The 19,954-nt window shown below is 36.1% G+C and overlaps 1 protein-coding gene across 1 annotated transcript; it reads left to right on the top strand.

Annotated features, from left to right (window-relative positions):
• The first annotated feature begins 9,850 nt into the window (after positions 1 to 9,850).
• On the top strand, positions 9,851 to 13,159 carry LOC145069039 (receptor-like protein EIX2). The gene has a single exon (XM_079016012.1). The coding sequence runs from the start codon at positions 10,026 to 10,028 to the stop codon at positions 12,990 to 12,992; it is 2,967 nt and encodes a 988-aa protein (XP_078872138.1). The 5' UTR covers positions 9,851 to 10,025; the 3' UTR covers positions 12,993 to 13,159.
• Positions 13,160 to 19,954: the final 6,795 nt, after the last annotated feature.

Raw genomic sequence — 19,954 nt, 5'->3', positions numbered from 1 at the left:
AACCATGGAGATCTCAAAAGACCGACAATAAGAGTTCTCGGGGGAGGAGGTTCGAAGGCAACTGCAACAACTGTGGAAAGTGGGGCCACATGTCCAAGGATTGTTGGTCAAAGAAAAAGTCTGTGGAAAGCAATGTAGTAACTTCCAAAAAGGAAATAGAGGATGAATGGGATGCTGAGGCATTATGTGCCATAGAAGAAAATGAGTTGGCACTCATGACAATGATGGGAGAGCGTATCAACTATGAAAATGACTGGATCATTGATTCAGGATGCTCCAATCACATGACTGGCGATCAGAACAAACTACAAGACGTGAAGGAGTACAAAGGGAGTCGCATGGTACTTACAGCCAACAATGCACGACTTCCAATTGCTCAGATTGGAAAAACAACGATCATGCCTGGTAATAAATCTGACATGGTGTCACTACATAATGTGTATCACGTGCCAGGTATGAAGAAGAACTTGTTGTCAGTATCGCAACTAACATCGTCAGGCAACTACGTCTTGTTTGGCCCACAAGATGTGAAGGTCTATCGAGATCTTAAAATATCAGAAACGCCAACAATGGAAGGACGAAGAGTGGAGTCCGTTTATGTGCTCTCCGCAGAGTCTGCCTATGTAGATAAGACTCGTAAGAATGAGACAGCAGATATATGGCATGCACGGCTGGGACATGTTGGTTATCACAAGTTGAAGGTAATAATGGAGAAATCCATGCTCAATGGCTTACCTCAACTTGAAGTTAAAACAGATGTTGTTTGTGCTGGATGTCAGTATGCTAAAGCTCATCAATTACCATACAAGGAGTCAAATTTTAGAGCAAAGAAGCCACTAGAGTTAATTCACTCAGATGTGTTCGGTCCAGTCAAGCAGACATCAGTCAGCGGGATGCGGTACATGGTGACGTTCATTGATGATTATTCGAGATATGTGTGGGTTTTCTTCATGAAAGAAAAATCTGAAACATTCTCAAAGTTTCTAGAATTCAAGACAACGGTCGAAGGAGAAGTGAGAAAGAAGATTCGGTGTCTACGCTCAGACAATGGAGGAGAATACACCTCAGAAGAATTCAATCGCTATCTAAAAGAATGTGGTATACGTCATCAATTCACATGTGCCAACACACCTCAACAAAATGGTGTAGCTGAGAGAAAGAATCGACATCTTGCAGAAATTTGTCGAAGCATGCTACACGCGAAGAATGTCCCAGGAAGATTTTGGGCTGAAGCAATGCAAACTGCTGCCCATGTGATCAATAAACTTCCCCAACCAAGGTTAGGTTTCATCTCACCATTTGAGACACTATGGAACATGAAACCTACTGTTAGCTACTTCCGAGTATTTGGCTGCGTTTGCTACGTATTTGTGCCTAGTCATTTACGTAGCAAGTTTGACAAGAAAGCAGTCAGGTGTATATTTGTTGGATACGACAATCAAAGAAAAGGGTGGAGATGTTGTGATCCAACAAGTGGAAGATGCTACACTTCAAGAGATGTAGTGTTCGATGAAGCATCTTCATGGTGGTCCTCAGAGAAGAAAGTACTACCAGACTCGGAAAATATTGAAGAAGTTTTAAAACAAAAGATGGGGGAGAAAACTGCACATATTTGGTCAAGTGTTGATACACCTGAAGATCCGAGCGACACTGATGTCATTGAGCAAGAAGTAACTCAAACAAGTGATGCCGGTGAAAGGGAGCTGCCGCCTCCACAACTTCGAAGGACGGAAAGAATCCGAAAGCCTAATCCCAAGTATGCTAATGCGGCCATTTTAGAAGACGGTGTTAAAGAGCCGGAGACATATGAAGAAGCAGTTAAGAATAAAGCATGGCAGAAGGCAATGGAAGAAGAAGTTACAGCCTTAAAGCAGAATCAAACGTGGGAACTGGTACCAAGACCAAGAGATATAAAACCGATTTCCTGCAAGTGGGTTTATAAATTAAAACGATGCACAGATGGATCAATTGAAAGATACAAGGCTCGTTTGGTGGCTCGAGGGTTCTCACAACAATATGGACTGGACTATGATGAAACATTTAGTCCAGTGGCGAAGATAACTACTGTACGGGTGCTGCTAGCTCTTGCGGCTAGTAAAGACTGGAAATTATGGCAGATGGATGTGAAGAATGCTTTCTTGCATGGAGAATTAGATCGGGAGATCTACATGAACCAACCAAAGGGATTTGAGGATGCAGTTAATCCCACTCATGTGTGCAAGCTGAGAAAAGCTCTTTACGGATTAAAGCAGGCACCAAGAGCCTGGTATGGTAAGATTGCTGAATTTCTTACCCAAAGTGGTTATTCAGTTGCATATGCAGACTCAAGCCTGTTCGTCAAAGAAAAAGAAGGGAAGTTGGCAATTGTGTTGGTTTATGTGGATGACTTGATCATCACCGGGGATGACGAAAGAGAAATCCATCAAACAAGAGAAAATCTATCGGTGCGATTCCAAATGAAAGAGTTGGGGGAGCTTAAACACTTCTTGGGGTTAGAAGTTGATCGTACAAAGGAAGGGTTGTTCCTCTGCCAACAAAAGTATACAAGAGATATACTTCAAAAGTTTGGCATGTTGGAGTGTAAGCCAATATCAACATCAATAGAGCAAAATTCCAAGATATGTGCTCATGAAGGAAAAGAGTTGGATGATGGAACAATGTATCGACAACTAGTAGGTAGTCTTATCTACCTAACTTTATCTCGGCCTGACATTGCTTATGCAGTTGGAGTTATGAGTCGATACATGCAAAGTCCGAAGAAACCTCATTTGGATGCTGCCCGACGGATCTTGAGATATGTCAAAGGTACAATTGACTATGGTCTCTTGTATAAAAGAGGAGAAGACTGCAAGTTGGTTGGATATTGTGATGCTGACTATGCAGGAGACCATGATACCCGAAGATCAACCACTGGGTATGTGTTCAAGCTTGGGTCGGGACCAATATCATGGTGTAGTAAAAGACAACCAACAGTATCATTGTCAACCACGGAAGCGGAGTACAAAGCAGCGGCCGTAGCAGCTCAAGAAAGTACATGGTTGGTACTCCTAATGGAGGACTTACATCAAAAAGTTAACTATGCAGTACCACTTCACTGTGACAACCAATCTGCAATTCGGCTGGCAGAAAATCCAGTATTTCATGCTAGAACAAAGCATGTGGAAGTGCATTATCACTTTATCAGAGAAAAAGTCTTGATGGAAGAAATTGAGATGCGGCAGATCAAGACCGATGACCAAATAGCAGACTTGTTCACCAAAGGGCTGAGTACTGGAAAATGTGAAGGTTTTCGCTGTCAGCTTAACATGGTACGAAGAATGAGGGCTAGTGTTGAGGGGGAGTGTTAAAGATCATCACTAGCCCAATAAAACAAATATTATTTAGAAGACTTTAGCTTGTTCTAGAATGCTCTAGAAGATTCTAGAACATTATGGAAGACTATGGAAGACTCTGGAATATACCGGAAGAGTCTAGAATACTCTAGAACGACATGGAAGACCCTGGAAGGATATGGATCATTCTAGAAGACACTGGAGCAACCTAGACCTCTCCAGAACATGGTAGAACGTTCTAGAAACATATGGAAGCATGTAGAGTATGTTAGATAGTTCTAGAGTTATCTAGTATGTAGTAAATGTATGCTAGTATCTAGAACCTTCCTAAGAGGCCTATAAATAGGTATGGAGCTCATTTGCTCCAAACCATCCAAGAAAGCCTCAAAGAAAGCAAAGTGTGTAGTAGTCTCACAAAGTGTAAGTTCTCCTTAAGTGTCTTAATAAAAGTCTTGTTGTTTCCCATATAAAAGAGTCGTGCTCTACAATCTGGTATCAGAGCAAGGTTTCTTGATAGTGAGAACGAGTGATTCTCGTTGTATCGTGAGTAGTTTGTGACTCTGCAAGTTTAGTATCGAAACTAGCTTGTTTGGTATTACCGAGGTACTGCCAACACGATGGGTGATCTCCAAGTCGTCGGAGGAATCAAGAAACTCAACAACAACAACTACAAAACGTGGGAAACATGTATGAAGTCCTACTTACAAGGACAAGATCTATGGGAGGTCGTTGGTGGAAGCGAAACTACGCCACCAGAGGAAGACGTTAATGGTGCTTTACGTAAATGGAAAATCAAAGCAGGCAAAGCAATGTTTGCCTTGAAGACCACAATCGAAGAAGAGATGTTGGAGCATATTCGGGATGAGAACACCCCGAAAGAAGCTTGGGATACGTTTGTGACGCTTTTCTCAAAGAAGAATGATACGAGACTACAACTTTTGGAGAACGAGCTATTATCAATCTCACAACGTGACATGACGATTGCTCAATATTTCCACAAGGTCAAGTCGATATGTCGGGAGATTACTGAACTAGATCCGCAATCCGTCATTGCAGAAGCTCGAATGAAGAGGATCATTATCCATGGACTGAGGCCGGAATATAGAAGCTTTGTTACTGCTGTACAAGGATGGCCCGCTCAACCATCACTTGTAGAGTTTGAGAATTTGCTGGCTAGCCAAGAAGCTATGGCTAAGCAAATGGGAGGCATCACGCTGAAGAGTGAAGAAGAAGCACTCTACACAAGTAAAAGTCGGCGGAATTTTAAGCCACCTCCTAAAGAAGGATACAAAAATGCTGACAAAGGGAAGAGTCAACCAGGAACCTCACAACCATGGAGATCTCAAAAGACCGACAATAAGAGTTCTCGGGGGAGGAGGTTCGAAGGCAACTGCAACAACTGTGGAAAGTGGGGCCACATGTCCAAGGATTGTTGGTCAAAGAAAAAGTCTGTGGAAAGCAATGTAGTAACTTCCAAAAAGGAAATAGAGGATGAATGGGATGCTGAGGCATTATGTGCCATAGAAGAAAATGAGTTGGCACTCATGACAATGATGGGAGAGCGTATCAACTATGAAAATGACTGGATCATTGATTCAGGATGCTCCAATCACATGACTGGCGATCAGAACAAACTACAAGACGTGAAGGAGTACAAAGGGAGTCGCATGGTACTTACAGCCAACAATGCACGACTTCCAATTGCTCAGATTGGAAAAACAACGATCATGCCTGGTAATAAATCTGACATGGTGTCACTACATAATGTGTATCACGTGCCAGGTATGAAGAAGAACTTGTTGTCAGTATCGCAACTAACATCGTCAGGCAACTACGTCTTGTTTGGCCCACAAGATGTGAAGGTCTATCGAGATCTTAAAATATCAGAAACGCCAACAATGGAAGGACGAAGAGTGGAGTCCGTTTATGTGCTCTCCGCAGAGTCTGCCTATGTAGATAAGACTCGTAAGAATGAGACAGCAGATATATGGCATGCACGGCTGGGACATGTTGGTTATCACAAGTTGAAGGTAATAATGGAGAAATCCATGCTCAATGGCTTACCTCAACTTGAAGTTAAAACAGATGTTGTTTGTGCTGGATGTCAGTATGCTAAAGCTCATCAATTACCATACAAGGAGTCAAATTTTAGAGCAAAGAAGCCACTAGAGTTAATTCACTCAGATGTGTTCGGTCCAGTCAAGCAGACATCAGTCAGCGGGATGCGGTACATGGTGACGTTCATTGATGATTATTCGAGATATGTGTGGGTTTTCTTCATGAAAGAAAAATCTGAAACATTCTCAAAGTTTCTAGAATTCAAGACAACGGTCGAAGGAGAAGTGAGAAAGAAGATTCGGTGTCTACGCTCAGACAATGGAGGAGAATACACCTCAGAAGAATTCAATCGCTATCTAAAAGAATGTGGTATACGTCATCAATTCACATGTGCCAACACACCTCAACAAAATGGTGTAGCTGAGAGAAAGAATCGACATCTTGCAGAAATTTGTCGAAGCATGCTACACGCGAAGAATGTCCCAGGAAGATTTTGGGCTGAAGCAATGCAAACTGCTGCCCATGTGATCAATAAACTTCCCCAACCAAGGTTAGGTTTCATCTCACCATTTGAGACACTATGGAACATGAAACCTACTGTTAGCTACTTCCGAGTATTTGGCTGCGTTTGCTACGTATTTGTGCCTAGTCATTTACGTAGCAAGTTTGACAAGAAAGCAGTCAGGTGTATATTTGTTGGATACGACAATCAAAGAAAAGGGTGGAGATGTTGTGATCCAACAAGTGGAAGATGCTACACTTCAAGAGATGTAGTGTTCGATGAAGCATCTTCATGGTGGTCCTCAGAGAAGAAAGTACTACCAGACTCGGAAAATATTGAAGAAGTTTTAAAACAAAAGATGGGGGAGAAAACTGCACATATTTGGTCAAGTGTTGATACACCTGAAGATCCGAGCGACACTGATGTCATTGAGCAAGAAGTAACTCAAACAAGTGATGCCGGTGAAAGGGAGCTGCCGCCTCCACAACTTCGAAGGACGGAAAGAATCCGAAAGCCTAATCCCAAGTATGCTAATGCGGCCATTTTAGAAGACGGTGTTAAAGAGCCGGAGACATATGAAGAAGCAGTTAAGAATAAAGCATGGCAGAAGGCAATGGAAGAAGAAGTTACAGCCTTAAAGCAGAATCAAACGTGGGAACTGGTACCAAGACCAAGAGATATAAAACCGATTTCCTGCAAGTGGGTTTATAAATTAAAACGATGCACAGATGGATCAATTGAAAGATACAAGGCTCGTTTGGTGGCTCGAGGGTTCTCACAACAATATGGACTGGACTATGATGAAACATTTAGTCCAGTGGCGAAGATAACTACTGTACGGGTGCTGCTAGCTCTTGCGGCTAGTAAAGACTGGAAATTATGGCAGATGGATGTGAAGAATGCTTTCTTGCATGGAGAATTAGATCGGGAGATCTACATGAACCAACCAAAGGGATTTGAGGATGCAGTTAATCCCACTCATGTGTGCAAGCTGAGAAAAGCTCTTTACGGATTAAAGCAGGCACCAAGAGCCTGGTATGGTAAGATTGCTGAATTTCTTACCCAAAGTGGTTATTCAGTTGCATATGCAGACTCAAGCCTGTTCGTCAAAGAAAAAGAAGGGAAGTTGGCAATTGTGTTGGTTTATGTGGATGACTTGATCATCACCGGGGATGACGAAAGAGAAATCCATCAAACAAGAGAAAATCTATCGGTGCGATTCCAAATGAAAGAGTTGGGGGAGCTTAAACACTTCTTGGGGTTAGAAGTTGATCGTACAAAGGAAGGGTTGTTCCTCTGCCAACAAAAGTATACAAGAGATATACTTCAAAAGTTTGGCATGTTGGAGTGTAAGCCAATATCAACATCAATAGAGCAAAATTCCAAGATATGTGCTCATGAAGGAAAAGAGTTGGATGATGGAACAATGTATCGACAACTAGTAGGTAGTCTTATCTACCTAACTTTATCTCGGCCTGACATTGCTTATGCAGTTGGAGTTATGAGTCGATACATGCAAAGTCCGAAGAAACCTCATTTGGATGCTGCCCGACGGATCTTGAGATATGTCAAAGGTACAATTGACTATGGTCTCTTGTATAAAAGAGGAGAAGACTGCAAGTTGGTTGGATATTGTGATGCTGACTATGCAGGAGACCATGATACCCGAAGATCAACCACTGGGTATGTGTTCAAGCTTGGGTCGGGACCAATATCATGGTGTAGTAAAAGACAACCAACAGTATCATTGTCAACCACGGAAGCGGAGTACAAAGCAGCGGCCGTAGCAGCTCAAGAAAGTACATGGTTGGTACTCCTAATGGAGGACTTACATCAAAAAGTTAACTATGCAGTACCACTTCACTGTGACAACCAATCTGCAATTCGGCTGGCAGAAAATCCAGTATTTCATGCTAGAACAAAGCATGTGGAAGTGCATTATCACTTTATCAGAGAAAAAATCTTGATGGAAGAAATTGAGATGCGGCAGATCAAGACCGATGACCAAATAGCAGACTTGTTCACCAAAGGGCTGAGTACTGGAAAATGTGAAGGTTTTCGCTGTCAGCTTAACATGGTACGAAGAATGAGGGCTAGTGTTGAGGGGGAGTGTTAAAGATCATCACTAGCCCAATAAAACAAATATTATTTAGAAGACTTTAGCTTGTTCTAGAATGCTCTAGAAGATTCTAGAACATTATGGAAGACTATGGAAGACTCTGGAATATACCGGAAGAGTCTAGAATACTCTAGAACGACATGGAAGACCCTGGAAGGATATGGATCATTCTAGAAGACACTGGAGCAACCTAGACCTCTCCAGAACATGGTAGAACGTTCTAGAAACATATGGAAGCATGTAGAGTATGTTAGATAGTTCTAGAGTTATCTAGTATGTAGTAAATGTATGCTAGTATCTAGAACCTTCCTAAGAGGCCTATAAATAGGTATGGAGCTCATTTGCTCCAAACCATCCAAGAAAGCCTCAAAGAAAGCAAAGTGTGTAGTAGTCTCACAAAGTGTAAGTTCTCCTTAAGTGTCTTAATAAAAGTCTTGTTGTTTCCCATATAAAAGAGTCGTGCTCTACAGATTGCACCTCATTTGACATTGTTTTGATCCATATAAAGATATTTCTCGATTTGATTAAATAGTGCTCTCGGGATTGGGTCTTACATGATACATGTTTCTATTACAGGGAGTTTCATGTAATGGTCGATTTTGGTATCAAGAGAGACGTCGTATGAGTATGTTGTATTAAGCACTATCATAGTCACATACTAAAATAGCGGACACAGCGGTTTCATTTGAAATAACGGTTTCCGTGGTGCAATCGTTGAATTCTTTATATAATTAGTAGAAAATTAAATATACAATTATAGAGAAAACTTAACATATTATATGTAAATAAGCTACAATTTTAAAGTACAATGTTATATCTGGCACTATGTAGATGGTTTCACTTTTAGACAAGGCTAAGATTTTACCCGTTAAACTGTTAGGAAATACTCCATATCCATCCCATATTAATAGTCCATGTTTCATTTTTCGTTAAACTACCATGAAATTAAATGCAACTACCATGAAATTAAATGCAACAAAAGAGTACGACTGTCATTTCATCTAATAAAGTTGGTGATAATTAATATTTTCTTAATCTGTTTGTTTTTTGTCTGTGAACAATATTTTTGAGACAGAGAGAGTATAATCTTATCCATTTCCAACTAGATGGTTCAAAATTGTCACATCTAAGTTCTAACACAACCGTAATGCATTTGACACAACAACTTTGTTATTTATTGATCATTTACAAAAATATTATGAATTATCTTTGATTTCTCGAGAATATAAATGTTTGTTTGTCGAATATTGTGTCATATTAAATTCATATTTTGTAAAAAGCTTTGGCCACATACAATTGCATATGCAACGGGGAATAGACTTGGTCATAAACCACTTATTTTGGTCAAGATAAAGACAATTAGCCAATGACCACACCCAATAATACAAGTCTTTCATTGACTTCATTCATTCCAAATTCTGTCTAATTCAAGTGGATAAGATGCTTTGCCTTAACCTTGTATTTTAAGAAACAATGTTTTACATCTAAGTGTCCAATTAAAACAATAATAAAAAAATAGACCAAATGTTGTATGCAATATTAAGGTGTCTGAAAATAATGAAAAAACATATACGTGAACTGTGGGGGCTACTATGAAACCAAATAGACCTCTTATGTACTAACCTGTGATCAAATTGACTGGTAACCTTGAACAATATGAAAATTTCAACGTAAAGTAATTATCCTCTATCGGGCTTGATATATCAACTTTGTTAATCATTTACAAAAATATTCTAATTTGTCATTGATCTCTCGAGAATATAAATGTCTGTCAATTACTGTGTTTTATTCCGTTTATATTTTATAAGATTTGTGGCCAGATATAACCACTTATTTTGATCAAAAGAACAACAAATTAGCCATAGGACCACACACGACAATATAATTCTGTCATTGACTTCTAACACTTGCATGGCTTTTTAAATCAACCAGTTCCTTCATTGTAGCAACTCATCACTTCATCTCTCTACTTCCAATTTAGTTTTCCAATCTCTAAATTTCTTTACTGTTGCTAATGGGGAATCGGAAAGGTTTGGGGCTCCATCTCATTTTCGTATGTGGTTTTCTGTTTGCAGGAGCCACATATACTTGCTTGGGTGATGGAAATACCAGTCTCACTGTTTGCTCTGAGAAAGAGAGACTCGCTCTTCTCAAGTTCAAAGACAGTGTTGAAGATCGTTCTAGAATGTTGTCATCATGGATTGGTAATGACTGTTGCCTGTGGGAAGGAATCCACTGTGACACTGTCACTGGAGATGTGGTAAGCCTTCATCTCATGGGAAATGATGAAGGCTACCTAGTTGGTTATGAGTTGACGTCTTCTTTGGCAGAGTTAAGACATCTGAAATCCTTGGATTTGAGTGGGAATGATTTTCAAGGAAGCCGCATCCCAAAGTTCATTGGGTCCTTGAAACAGCTGACCTACCTCAATCTTTCTCAAGCTGGTTTTCAAGGTATTATTCCTCCTCACATTGGAAACCTTTCTAATCTAAAGGTTCTTGATCTCCATTCAGACAGTTATGAGCCGATGGTAGACGACATGACATGGATTTCTGGCCTTTTGTCACTTGAGCATCTTGACTTGAGTCTGGTATATCTTGGCGAAGCACAAAACAGGGACATGCTGTTTTACATGATTCCTTCCTTAAAAGTGTTAAATTTGTGGGGATGTAGACTTTTCGATTCTGATCTTGGTCCTTTTCTTAATTTGAGTAGAATACTTCCCAACATCAAACACCTGGATCTTGGCTTCAATTCTTTCAACGGGCCACTCCCTGGATTTCTTCAAAACATGTCATCAACCTTAACATTCCTGGATCTTTCTAACTTTAATCTTAGTCGGACATGGAACTTTGCTAACTTGCTAAGCAAGATTCCTTCTTTATTAGAGTTGCATTTATCATCTTGTGGGCTTGATAAAACGCATTTATCTTCCCCTCGTTATAATTTCAGCACACTTTCTAACATCCGACATCTGGTTCTCAGCCAAAATTCGATAGAAGGCCCATTTCCATCTGTTTTCACAAATATGAGTTCCCTAAGAGTCCTTGTCCTCTCAGGAAACATGTTGAATTCATCAGTTCCTATTATACCTAACCTTATAGATCTTGATCTTTCCTTTAACCAGTTAACCGGTCCCATTCCTACACACCTTGGCAATCTCTCCAAACTTGACCTTTCTTCCAATCAATTGAATGGTTCAATCCCAGAGTCCATTGGAAATCTAGCAACTTTAACATATTTGGATCTAAGTTTCAATTGGTTAACTGGTCCCATCCCAACATCTCTAGGAAGACATATATCTTTACAATTCATTGGCATGTCTTCAAATTTGTTAAATGGGACTATTCCAATTTCAATTGGGCAACTTGCCAAACTTCAATATCTTGATTTCTCTAACAACTCTTTAGAAGGAGTAGTTTCTGAAGCCCATTTTGCCAACCTTTCAATATTGAACTACTTGGATACTTCTTCTAACACCAAGTTGAGATACAATATTTCCCGTGACTGGATACCTCCATTCCAATTGGTATCTCTTCTACTTCGTTCTTGCAATATCACAAATAGATTTCCGCATTGGCTTCGAAATCAGAGGAACCTTCATGTGTTGGATTTGTCTAATACTACAATTTCAGGACATCTGCCAACATGGTTGCGGAAGATGCCCATCATTGGTTACTTAGATCTCTCCCACAACAAACTCAACGGACCTTTGATAAACCTTCCTAATGGAGAAACTTATGGTCGGAACTATAAATTTCCGATATTATTTCTGGAAAATAACTTTTTCAACGAGTCAATTCCAAGGTCATTGTGCAGAAGGACGGATCTCGAGTATCTCGATCTTTCCAGAAATAGGTTAATCGGTCAGGTTCCCAAGTGTCTTGAGAATCTGCAACATTTGCGTACCATGATACTTAGCTCAAATCAGCTGTCAGGTGTAATTCCAAGTTTTATGGCTCCTAATTCTTTAGAGCGGTTAAAACTGAATGATAACAAATTTATTGGTGAACTTCCTCGAGAATTGGGTAATCTACGAGGTTTAAGTATCTTAGATCTGGGTAATAATAAATTGTCTGGAAACATACCAGAATGGTTCGGAGCAACACTTTCATATATGAGAGTTTTGAGGTTACACAAGAACAACTTCACCGGAAGAATTCCCGAGTATTTGTGTAAAGGTTCAAATCTTCAAATTTTGGATGTTGCACACAACAACTTAAAGGGACATATTCCTCGATGTCTAGGAGAGTTGAATGCCATGGTTAATGATGGTGGATATAGGTACTCTGCTCCTCCCTCTTTCGACTCTGATGAGAATGTTGATCAGGTCATGAAAGGTGTTGATCTTGAATATAAAACAACTTGGGATATGGTTTTTAACATGGACCTGTCGAGCAATCAACTTGTTGGAGAAATACCTGTCGAGCTAACTGCACTTTCCCTGTTGGTGGGTCTCAATTTGTCAAATAATCATCTCAGTGGGGGTATTCCAGACAACATCGGAAATATGACAGAGTTAAATTCTCTTGATTTATCTGGAAACAAGTTGACTGGTGTGATCCCTCCGAGCATGGCAGATTTGACTTTTTTGAGCCATTTGAATTTGTCACACAACAACTTGTCAGGACAAATTCCAACAGGAAGGCAACTGCAGACCCTGATTGATCCATCGATATATGAAGGGAACAAAGATCTATGTGGACCTCCACTGCCTAATAATTGCTCAAATCCAGGAGAACACCCAACAACAATCAAAAAGAAAAACAAAGCAGCTGAGGAGCAGATCAATGTATGGTTGTTATATGCGGACATAATTTGTGGTTTTGCAATAGGGTTTTGGGGGGTTATTGGAGTTCTGTTGTTGAAGAAACAGTGGTCAAAGAAACTTTTCAAGTTTGCTGAGGATATGATGGAAAATATATACGTTGTAGTCATGGTAAGAGTTGCCAAGATCAAGAGAGGAAGAGATGCCGCATAGATCCTTGGGAATCAATGGTTGTTTTGGTTTCTAATATTGATATTTTGCTTTTATACTAGTATTTGGATTTTGTGTTTGTAATATGGATGTTGTTTAAAGGTGTCAGTTTTGAAAATATTTGTTGGATTTGTTATTTTATACAAGATCAAGTAGCCAGTTTTATTTGATTACTATTGAAATGAATTTCAAAACCTATGAGTGGCTGGATTTTGACATGAAATGCACTGCTATGTAACTCTCGACCTGCTTCTGCTCTCACAAATACCTGCTGCTGCATTTGTCACTTTTAATTAACATGGCTCCAAGTAGGATTTAGGTAATGGCTTATTATTTTTTTTTTTAATCTATCTTGGTTTAACCTTCTGTTGTTTTGCTGCTGTATTTGTTGCTTTTCATCTATCAAATATAGTTTTTTTGGAGCTTAAATTCATAGTACATTTCAATGCCATAATTATAAGGAAGATCAATGAAGTGATCAAAATCAGAGGTGTTTGGACACCAACTGACCATCTTGTACACGTTTATTAAAAAATGACCACATATTTTGCAAAACAAGTGATTGTCAAATGACGTTTACGAAAATATTCTGCACAATAACTTTTTTTGTGATTTTTTTAAAATATTTTATAAATATGCAAATTTTTTTGCAAAAATAGATTGCAAATTTTTAGTCCGGCTATTCATAGGACTGTTGTGCAAATCCGTTTTTGCGATATAAATGTGTAACTTTTTTTTTTAATATTTTAGTGATTAGCATAATTCGAAGCATATTAATCTAGTATTCCACTATTTAAAATTTTCTTATTTTAGTATTCAAAATTTCCCAAACATTTAGACACCTTTAATGTGGTTATCTTAACAATTATTGGGGTTTAATAAGATGACACAAGCAACGATCATATATATTAGAGGACGTGATTCAAACAAAGTACTTAAGATCTCAAATATTTGAGACACAGCCGTGTGGCTAAAATCTCAAATATTTCAGCTCTTCTCTACCAATATATGCCCTTGATGCAACCATTTATTACGAAAAACCCAAAAACCCCCAAAATTCGGACCCCAGAGAGCCAATGACACCCAAGAGATCCAGGTTTGAAAATAAGACTTCTGAAATGTCAAAACATCAACCCCAAGCATAGTCAAAGGTCAAGCAGCTCACCTGCGACAGAGGGTTCAAGACGAAGATCGAGATAAAAGAAGAGGAAGAAAAACTCTGATGGTTGAAAAAAGTAGTTAAATTTGCAGCTTCTATTCTTTGTAGACTTGTAAATGCTAGAAAGATGGCTTTGATTCATTGATGCACATAGTGATCGAACAAAAGTTGAAACTGGACAGGTGTAGTATTGTGTTTAAAATATTTGTATGCTTTGTGTTGAACGTGGAAACAAGTACCACATTGCTTTGGTGCCATTGTTAAAGTTTTGCGAAAAGAGGCCCACACCCCGGCCAAATAGAACCAGGGTGATTTCTAGAGGCTTACATTGGTTTGGAACTATGACGTTGTACTGCGTCCAACATGTATGAGAATGGGTCTGAGTCTCTGAGATTGATGCTAATAAAACCATATTGTTAGTTTTTGTCCCATGGAAAAGTATGGAATAAAGGTGGGACAAAGACTCGTTCTTGAACTCGGGTAACTGTAGGTCAACAAACCAACAAGAAATGTTATCAAAATAGTAGCAAACTTCCCCATGAGACTCCCTTTAACAATAGGAAAAATACGATTTCCCGGGGATTATCAAACAAACAAATAGAGGATAAATTTCATACTAATGTAAACAGAAGCGAGGAAACATAGATATGAAAAATTACTATCTCATGATCCATTAAAACTATATCAATGTTGTTTAATTACGACATATTTACGTATGTATGCTGGTATCATAACCGAACAAAACGTCCCTTGAACCTCCATTCATCCGTATATGTGTTAACCTGACTCAACAAATGATATTGCAAACTCATATCAATTACAACAATGGAGATTTAGTAAGACACCTCATTTATACACAACACCCACCAGTTACATAGCGAATTAATGACACAAATAAATAACCAAAAACTCCAACCATAACCCCTTACAGTACATGAAGATCAAAAGTTGCCATTACAACTATACATATTATTCGATATTCACCATCACATCCAAAGCTAAACCATAACTGCAACCAACCAAAGAGTCACATATAATTGAATGATACGTTGCAAAACCAAGACAACCTATACCCGATTATTCCTAGATCAAGCTCATTCATGCACTCAACATGACATAGAAGCTCTCTCTCACTACAAGAAATATACCATTTAGCGGCAACACTATTACCGGCGACAAGGAGCTTTACCGGCGACTTTAGATATTGTCGCCGCTAAAAACCAATGTCGCCGGTAATAGTGTCGCCGCTAAAGGGTTGCCACCCGAATCCGCGCTTTCCCCCTCTGTTATATCTGAACCGTTCAATGAGATATCCAATCCAACGGGTGGGGTGTCTTATCCTGTCTAACCTAATACCGGCGACATATATGTCGCAGCTAAAGGTTAAAAAAAGTCGCCGCTAATAGTTCACTAAAAATGGCGCGGTACCCTTCCCTCCAGTTTATCGCCGCTATTAGTGATTGTCGCCGGTAAAGGATTCCCTGTCGCCGCTATTGCCTCTCGCAGATAAAAAAAAACGCACACAAAAACCCTCCATTCTTCTTCTTTCTGTTTGCTCCCGGTTTCCTTTCGCCATTTGACATTATTCGCCGTTTTTCTCTTCAATTTGCTTGTTCCAAGCAAATTTCTCCTCACATTGTTCCAAGCAAATTTCTCTAGGTGTGGTTAAAGCTTTGGGACCAATTTCTAACTCCATTTCTTGAAGAAAGGTAAGTTGATTTGGTAATTTCATTTTTAATTTGTATGCTAATTTCGATTTGTAGCGTCATTTAGTGATTGAATGGTAATAAATTGTTCATATTCTTGTTTTTGGTGGTATTTATTTGGATTAGAAGTAAGTTGTTCAATTTCTTGTTTGTGGTGATTGAATGGCAATTAGTTGTATAACTTCCACTTGTAGTTTACCCTTTAGGGACATTTGATGATTATTAAAAGCTGAATTTGATGAGTAAATTGCAATAAATTGTTCAATTTCAGTGATTTTGGTGGTGTTGTTCAGTTTTTCCGGTGAGGGTACTTTCGGGTGAAGACTAGTTTTTCTGGCTACATATCCGTTGATTTCCGCCACTACAGGTTCTATTATTTCATTTTTTTGTGAATTTTGTATTTATATGTGAAATTATGTGAAAATTAGATTGTATATTTCGTATTTGTTTGAATATATATGAATTTGGTGTATATATGCCAATGTATGTGTGTTTGATGTATATGTGGTATATTAGTATTTGGTAGAAATTATATGTATTTGTTATAAGTAGGATGTTATTGTGTGTATATGAATGTATGTATGTTTGTTGTAAATGTGGTATATGATTGTGAAACTTTTGTATTTGGTATAAATAGGATCTAATTATGTATATATGTGAAATTATGCATATTTGGTTTAAGTAGGATGTTATTTTGTGTGTATGTGTATGTATTTGTATTTGGTGTATATGTGGTATATGTATGTAAAAGTATGTGAATTTCATCCTCTTATGTATTATGTAAAACTATGTGGTTTTGGTATAAGTAGGATGCTATAATTAAAAAAAATTATTGTTATAATTTGAAAAAAAACACAAAAAAGAAATTATAAAATTATTTAAAAACTTATATACAAAAACTAGAAAGTTTCTAGTTTTTACCCAAGCTAACTCCAAATTAATTAACCAATAAGTTATATAGTTAACTTATAATCTTCAAATTAATTTATAAGGTTATATTTCTATAACCAAAATAATAATCGGTTACCATAAAAATAGGTTAAAGGATGCTATAATTGAAAAAAAATAAAAATAAATTATTGTTATAATTGGAAAAAAAGCATAAAAAAAATTATAAAATTGTTTAAAAACTTATATACAAATAGTAGAAAGTTTCTAGTTTTTAAATGTTTTATTTGCAACATATTTATATAATGTTATAAATTTTATATATATATATATATATATATATATATATATATATATATATATATATTAATCTCGACGGTAAAAAAGAACAACACAACAACATAATATGTATGTAAAAGTATGTGAATTTCATGTTCTTATGTATTATGTAAATTATGTAGTTTTCTTATAAGTAGAATGCTATAATTGAAAAGAAAATAAAAATTAATTATTGTTATAATTGGAAAAAAAACACAAAAAAAATGTTATATAGTTTCTACCCAAGCTAAACTCAAATTAACCAATAAGTTATATAGTTAACTACAATAGTAATAAATGTTTTTTTTATGGATTTTGACCCTTTTATTTAATATTTACAACTTTTTCATATATAAATTACAAGTAATTGTAATTAAAATTAATTAATAAAACAAAAAAATAAAAAATTTTAATTTAATTTTTTTAATTTTTTAATTTTTTATATTTTTATTATTTTAACTGTTAAAAAAATGTGGATTGGAAAAAAAAAACAATGCTAATTCTGTACACTAAACTCTAAACCCAAAATTATGTTTCAGCAACATCATGTCTATTGATAAAAGCTGGACTACTAATCCATATCGAAACCATCCCGAGTTCCAAGCAGGACTCAAAGCTTTTATCGAGAAGTCGAAGTCGCACCTTGATAGTTTTTGTTTATGTTTGACAATCTAACTTATAAGTTTATATATATATATATATATATATATATATATATATATATATATATATATATATATATATATATATATATATATATATATATATATAGGGATGAACTTTATTCGTTTTTTCAATCCCACAATAATCAAGGAAACGATGGGAACGAAGATGGTGGTATGTAAGGATGCGCTTTATTTGCATATGTTGTCATGCTTTACTACTTGGTAGATTGTAAAAATTTGGTTGTTTTGCCACTCAGATATTATGACTTTTAATATTTAATTGTAATCGGATGTTTGTTTGTAATTTGCATTGACACTATTATGTTTGATATTTAATGGGATGTTTGTTAATATTTAATTTGTAATTAGCGTCGTCACTATTATTTTTGATATTTAATCGAATATTGTTATTATCGGCGACACTTTTACCGACGACATTATCATCGCCAACCAAAATCATTTATTAAAAAAAAAAATGAAAACTATTATTACCGGCGACATGCTTATTAGCGGCGATACAACTCAATAGCGGCGACATAGTCAATAGCGGCGACGTTTCTCATTAGCAGAGACATAGTGACCAATAGCGTCGAAGCAGTAGCGACGACTCAATACCGGCGACGCGTCGCCACTATTAGTATTACCGACAACTTTTGAGACTTTTACCGGCGACTTTTGTCGCTAGTAATGGCCTTTTTCATCGTAGTGTTTGTGCGAAAGCTCAACAAAAAATATAATTGTTTTATATAAGATAAAAAATTTTCTATTTATTTATGTCTTAAAAGGTTTTTAGATTGTTTTATATAAGATATAAATTTATTATTGTTTTTTATAAGATATAATTTATCGTGGTTTGACATCACTAATAAGCACTTTTATATGGTTGTATAAAAAAGATTAAAACCATTTATTAACTTTTATATGGTTGTATAAAAAAGATTAAAACCATTTATTAACTTGAATGATATGTTTTGATAGGTTGAATCATCTTTCTTTATTTGAAATTGTTTATCTTTTACATTTCTACGCTTCATCATCATCTCTTATCATTAATGCTCCTCGTTATTGGCTTATGTTAATCCCACATACTATTAGATACTATGATGAATTATTGATTCAAATCTATAATTTGTGTTGAAATTTCACGTGATAGGATTTTTTTTCATCATCTCAATTTGTTAGCAAAGAACATGTTAAAATAATTTGTTAGCAAAGAATCTATTAGCACATATTAAACAAGGAACCTGATAGAAATAACAAGAAGATATTGAATTAATTTGTAGTTGATTGTGAAGGCAATATGAATTATTGAGGTTTGGGTTCTTTTGCCCTTCTAAACCACTTAAAGCATTTAGAATTAAGTGTCTACCATTATCTTTTTCTCTTAGCATATGATGAAAAAATAGGTAAATCCTTGCGCGTTGCGCGAGAATAGAATTATATAGTTATAATAATAATTTTTACCAAATTATTATTTAATATTTCTACTTTGAAACAAAATGTTAGTAGTAAAGCAAACATTTAGTTAACATATTGGTTTTATTAAACATTATAATTTAATTTTTAAGTCATTGTGATATATACAATTATTTGATAATTTTATAAACCATTTAAAATATTGTAAATTATATATCAAATGAATGATAAAATAACGGCTAACAAAACTCATGAACAAAAATATGAACTGCAACTTTTAGTAACATAAAAATAGAAAAACATCTATTATAACATTTGTATTAAAAAAGATATATATATATATATATATATATATATATATATATATATATATATATATATACACACAACAAATAATAAAAAATATTAAAAATAAATACTTTAACTTTTAATAACATAAAAACACTAAAACATCTATTATAACTCTTCATATTTAAATCACAAATATTTTCAAATACATTAATGTTTTTAATGAGCAAAACTTTACAACCTTATAAAAGAAAGGGAAATAAAAAGTTATTAGTGATTACTAATTAATAATAATAAGTTAAAAACTCTTGAGTTGTAACTAATAAATATACATAAATTAGAAAACTCTTGAGTTGTAGTGTGAGTTTTAAATTAATATGGTACTTGGAAATGTGTATTTATTATTATTATTATTATTATTATTATTATTATTATTATATTCGTCTAAATAATTGGTTTTGATGTATCATTTTAATCCCTTCAATTATTAACATAAAGATATTTAATTATAAATTTATAATGTGC

The sequence above is a fragment of the Lactuca serriola genome, chromosome 8, assembly GCF_051521515.1.
Source record: "Lactuca serriola cultivar US96UC23 chromosome 8, Lser_US96UC23_V15, whole genome shotgun sequence".
In the NCBI taxonomy this organism is placed as follows: Eukaryota; Viridiplantae; Streptophyta; class Magnoliopsida; order Asterales; family Asteraceae; genus Lactuca; species Lactuca serriola.
This window is presented reverse-complemented; position numbering and strand designations above follow the sequence as displayed.